The 5,320-nt window shown below is 36.2% G+C and overlaps 1 protein-coding gene across 1 annotated transcript; it reads right to left on the bottom strand.

The window, feature by feature from the left end:
• Nucleotides 1–623: 623 nt before the first annotated feature.
• LOC134658645 (uncharacterized) lies at nucleotides 624–2,437 on the bottom strand. Its single transcript, XM_063514299.1, has 2 exons — nucleotides 2,248–2,437; nucleotides 624–955 (listed from the first exon to the last, which is right to left on the bottom strand). Exons 1-2 carry the CDS (start codon nucleotides 2,260–2,262, stop codon nucleotides 647–649), a joined length of 324 nt encoding a protein of 107 aa, XP_063370369.1. The 5' UTR covers nucleotides 2,263–2,437; the 3' UTR covers nucleotides 624–646.
• Between the last annotated feature and the right edge of the window lie 2,883 nt (nucleotides 2,438–5,320).

The raw sequence follows: 5,320 nt of genomic DNA, 5'->3' as shown, positions 1-5,320 counted from the left end.
ATTCCCGATATAAGTAGGTATATTATTTTCATTTTTCGTGAATAAATATTTTTTTTGTTGTATGAAAACGAGGTAAGTAAAAGGATTATTTCACAAATGAATTCCTCGTCGCTAATTTTTACGAAAATGATACCAATAAACTTGACCTACTATAGCTTCAAATAGTCAAAACGAAAAAATGTCTTGAAGATTAACTAGTTCATGTACTGTATACTGCAGAGCTTTTTCTTCGTACTTGGCCGAACAAACTGCCTTGTGTCTGGAAAATTGTTAATATATTTACATCATTAACGTATAACAAGCTACTAGTATACGTAGTCGAGTATATATGAAACTTACACCATGTATTTGTAAGTATCATATCGAGGGGTGGGTGGTCAAACCCGATAACTCGAGCATAAGGGTTTTCGAAGTTCATACGAGGAGTTCTAATTTGAATGAAAAAATATTTTGCTTTATCGGTTTTGACCTCCCAGCCCTCGATATAGGTACAGGTACATAGTAGTTACCTACCTACTTTAGGGATGTTTAAACTATGTAAGCAAATATGAAAATCAAGGATTAAGAAACATTTTTATTTAAATTAACAAAAATAATAATTAATTAGGTTCCATAAAATTTCTCTAACTTTCTTAAATATTAAAAATCAAGGTAAAAAGTAATTCAAGCCCCCTAAATGTCCCTCATCTCTTAGCCTCTGCTTCAGCAGCCGCTCGTCTTCATACCCGTCTATGCCTAGCCCCAAACGTTCTATCAACCTTTCCCCTTTGTCTCCATGCAGCTCCAAAAACTGTCGTCGCCGTCTCAGCGCCACGTCGGGGTCGAAGTCCCACGTCTGCCGGTTGTGGATAACCGGCAAACCGACCAGGTTCGTCTGGATGAAGGCTCGGATGGGACCGATCGGGTCCGGAGCGGTGACCAATCGGTAAAATAGCACGCAGAAATATATTGTTATCTGTGGAGCAAAATGTTATGATTCAAAAAATGCAGGGCGTTTTTATTAAGTGTGGGAAGCGTTTCTATTGTTTTAAATCGTTTAACTGACCTAGCGAATAGATCGAGTATAAATGTAGCGTAATAGACAGTATAAACAGACTTGATGACTTCTTAACTGTCTTCAAAATTTTGAAGGAGTAGGTTCTTAATTCTATTTTGTTCGTTTGTGTTTTGTTCGTTTTTAGTACGTATCGAAGAGCTAGGTCGATTTGGAAAATTGACATTGACAACGTAATTCTAATTACCTAACCTACTCATTACTATGATATGAAAATAAAAGAATAAAATAGAAATTTGATTATGATGGAAGTCTCTAACCCTGTACACAGGATAATACATATATGCGCGTTGCACTTGCCCCGGCGTTGCATTTACAATTTTAATAAGTATTCAAAGCTTGGATAGTAATGTTTTTAATCCTAATCCAAAGACAAATTTGAATCGCCTTCTCATTAACCGATAAAAAGTAGGTTAGGCAGTAGCCTCGAACGAAGTGTCGTTTGAATACAATTAACACAATTGTTTTCAGAAAAGATGCCTACCGTATAAAACATAGGCTCCTGCTCCTACACGCGATATTGCTCAGCAAGGAAATCAACCAATATTAAACGTTGTTCTCTTCCTATGTGTATGTTCTGAACTCCTCAGTACCCAAGATAATTAACTGGCACCTTGCATGTAAGATAGGTAGGTACCTACAGGAAAGACCGTTGCATCAACTTCCAGTTTGAGTCCGCAGATGCATTTACTTACACCAGTATAGGTAGAAACAATACACTGCACTACAATTTTAGATAGGTACCTAAAGATACCCAAGAGGTAAAGTCTACCAAATCAATTTGTCAGTAGAAAAAGGCGCGAAACTTAAAATGTGTATTGGATATTGACTCTATTGGCGCCTACATATTTGCTGCCTTTTTCAACTGACAAAATTGGTTTGCCAGACTATAAGTATCTAACACTGATTGGGCTTCACACACTAAACTACACCGTAAGTAGTGCAATCAATGTTATAAAACACGTTTTCAACATAACAACCAGATAATGTGAACAATTATAAAGTCAGACACTTATGGCAATATGGTAAAACCGGAATTATTATAATTAGTCGACTTCATTATTGGCTACACCACAATTATACCTACTTCATTGGTAGGGATATATCAGTAATTAATTACTACACCATTTGCATTATTTTATGTCAATAATGTGGTGAAAAATCACGAAAACGTATCACAATAAAACACTCACAAACAATTTCTTCATGTCGAACCGGATCGCGTGCGTAGCGAAAACCGACTGTTCCAACCAGGTGGGTTTTATACGGACTTTACATATAAAGTAGTCGATCCGATTACTTAACCCTTAAAGGCCTTATTATATCACGGCGCCGCGGACCAAGACGTCCTTTTCATCACGAGCCGCTGTTGCAACAAGCCATGGTTTTAAAGTTTTGTGTTCGGTCACAAAATAATATTAATTTCGAGGTGAAGTTTACGTAAACGCGCTTTGTTAAGAATGAATACAAGTAACGCTAATGAGACTTATTAGTTAATGATTTTTTTATTTCACTAATGAGTCATTATGTAAATTATATCTATGGATTAGGTATTTGTGAAAATCCGCACCAAACTAAATAAGTAGGTATGTGGGAGAGCGGAGCGTTGGCCGATAGTAGATAATATAAGAAATGACTAAGTTAACCATAAATTTATTCTTACCTACTATCGAAGCCGACGCCAATTTGGCTTGGTAGGAATGGTAGGTAACAGCCGGCCTAGCCAAGCTGACAATCGCTATCGCTTCGATAACGAAACGCTTTGTGTCTCTCTATCACTCTTCTATATTAGTGCGACAGTGACAGTTGCGTTTCGATCGCTACGGAGCGTTAGCGATTGGCACGTTGGCTACGCGGCCTGTACTAGGTAAGTACTCTATGTCGACATTGAGTCATTTATTGTATATTTTTAACCAACTTCAAAAACATGGGGACAAGGTTCTCATTTCGTTACAACAGCTCGGACCAATCTATCTACATGCCGTGACAGAGTGCAATCAGTGCTACCATAAACGTATGTAATTGTCCATAGACATATAACATTTATGGTAGTACTTCCACACTCTCCAAAGTCAAAGTCTGTGCAGAGTTAGCTTAGACGACTTCTAACTACCTAGATACTCGTAAAGCATTATTTCGTTTTGATTCAATGTTTGATACCTATTTAACTTATAATTCGCACAACGCGCGGACGTGGTCAAAAGGGGGTCAAGGCATGTAGTTCTAAACTATTTCCGCTTAAAGGCAGGGTTTTTACTTACATACAATGCATGAATGAACAGTGATACAAAAACAAGGACAGATGGGTATTATTGAAATTAAGGTAAACACTATAAAATGCATAATGGCTTGAGAAATCATAGAGTCAAGTGGCGGCACCATTGGTCCCAAACAAAGATAATATCAGATATACATAGTTATATAAAGGCTTGAATTATTTATTGAATTGGACCCTGGAGGAGAGATATGCGTCTATTCTATAGGCTACAGTGGCCACTTACAATCAGGCTGGCCGTATGCTTACTTACCACCGACGTAGTATACAAATAATAAAAAAAGATATCTGAAATATGTAGTTGAGAGAGCTTACATTGCAAAGTTTATCGTATTTTTATCATGGAAACTTTACGGTCCAAACTTTGAAGGGTGTTTTTAGGAAATGAGTTTTGGCCGATATAACATGTGCTCAATATTTTTCACCTCAGCAGCTCGAACAAGGGTACTTTGCTTCTTCAAAACAGTGAGCAAAATGCGATTTTGCTCACTGAGTGAGACAAAATGACATTCAAGTGACCTTTATAGTCAAATGTCATTTCAACATGCGGGGTCTAATACAAGTTCGAAATACTTGGGTTCTATTATCTCTGTCCCTTTCACACTGTTAGCAAAACGAAACAGACAAAAAAAAGTTAAAACGACATTCAATGGTATATTCACGGTTTATAATAACCCCCGAAACACTTCAGACCGCATCGTTCCAAACCACGTACGAGTATGAATTCTTAATCATTAATTAATAAAAATAAAGTTTAAGATTTGATAAAAACTGATAAAATACTATATTTTAGGTATTTTATTGTACAATTAAAATAATGAACTCAAAAAATATACAGATCATCACGCAAAATTAATTATTTTACTTTTAAGAATATCTACCATAGTTGACAAATAATACGTATCCACAATTCGGACCGTATCTGACAAAGCTTTTTTTACAAAAAAAAGTTGTCGATTGAAGTGTCAGTTGATGTTCGTTATTTCCATATTATTTTACTGAAATTTATTATTACGTTTTGTTTTTGTGTTCGATTGCGGTAATTAAACTTAATTGTTTGTATCAGGGATCGGATACCGGTATTTTTTGTATGGGAACGGAAACGGTATTTTTTCGTTCTTTGCTAATTACTTCATTTCTAATTGGGCAATCTAATAATACGAAGTCGTAACCTAAAAACACAACTGAGTCCTACATTTCGAGTATAAAATAATTCGTAAAATATGGTTATTTCTAAGTTTTTGAAAAAAACCGGTTCCGATCCCTGGTTTGTATATCTTAAGAAAACATGAGTGCAGGTATTAAGTGATGAAGAAGGATTACATTTTTCAAGTTGTCTAATAGGTATGTTCTCACTGCGCTGAGGGGAAAAGTTTTGTGAACTACACGAGATCAAAGTTATTTACATCTCGTGCGCTTTTGAGTCCCTTACTACGCTCAAGATTCTAAATTAGATTCTAGAATCTTTCGCTTGCACGGGACTCAAAATAAGCATTCGAAGAAATATCAAAGTTTGATCTCTTGTTGTACAAATAACTATTTCATGTACCGAATTTTCTGAAACCGTTGTCTGATATATATCAAACCAGTAATTAGCTAGCAATTTGCTTGACAAACCCCTCTATACCTAGTTGCATAATTTAGAGGGTTTAGTCACTTTTCAGTAGGTAGGTACCTACTTTGGAGGACAATAATTAATTCTCCCATCCCAATAGGTTGAGATTAGGCAAGATAAGAAAACGTGTCTGTTAAGACTGTTCTCTAACATATATCAAAATAAATTAAATCGGAGTCAGACAGTTGGGTACCTTCCCCAGTTAATTTCTAGCTTCTTATATTTAAATTTAAATTCCCAGAAACCTTGAACGCATCGATAACTAAACGCAGTTTCCCGCCATTTGGACCTCCTGGTTTCTGATTGGTCGACGCTATCCCTGTTGTACCGACGGGCTACCGCGCAAATACAAACAGAAAAAATCAATAAGTTTGAC

This window comes from Cydia amplana, chromosome 2 (assembly GCF_948474715.1).
Source record: "Cydia amplana chromosome 2, ilCydAmpl1.1, whole genome shotgun sequence".
Taxonomy (NCBI): domain Eukaryota; kingdom Metazoa; phylum Arthropoda; class Insecta; order Lepidoptera; family Tortricidae; genus Cydia; species Cydia amplana.
This window is presented reverse-complemented; position numbering and strand designations above follow the sequence as displayed.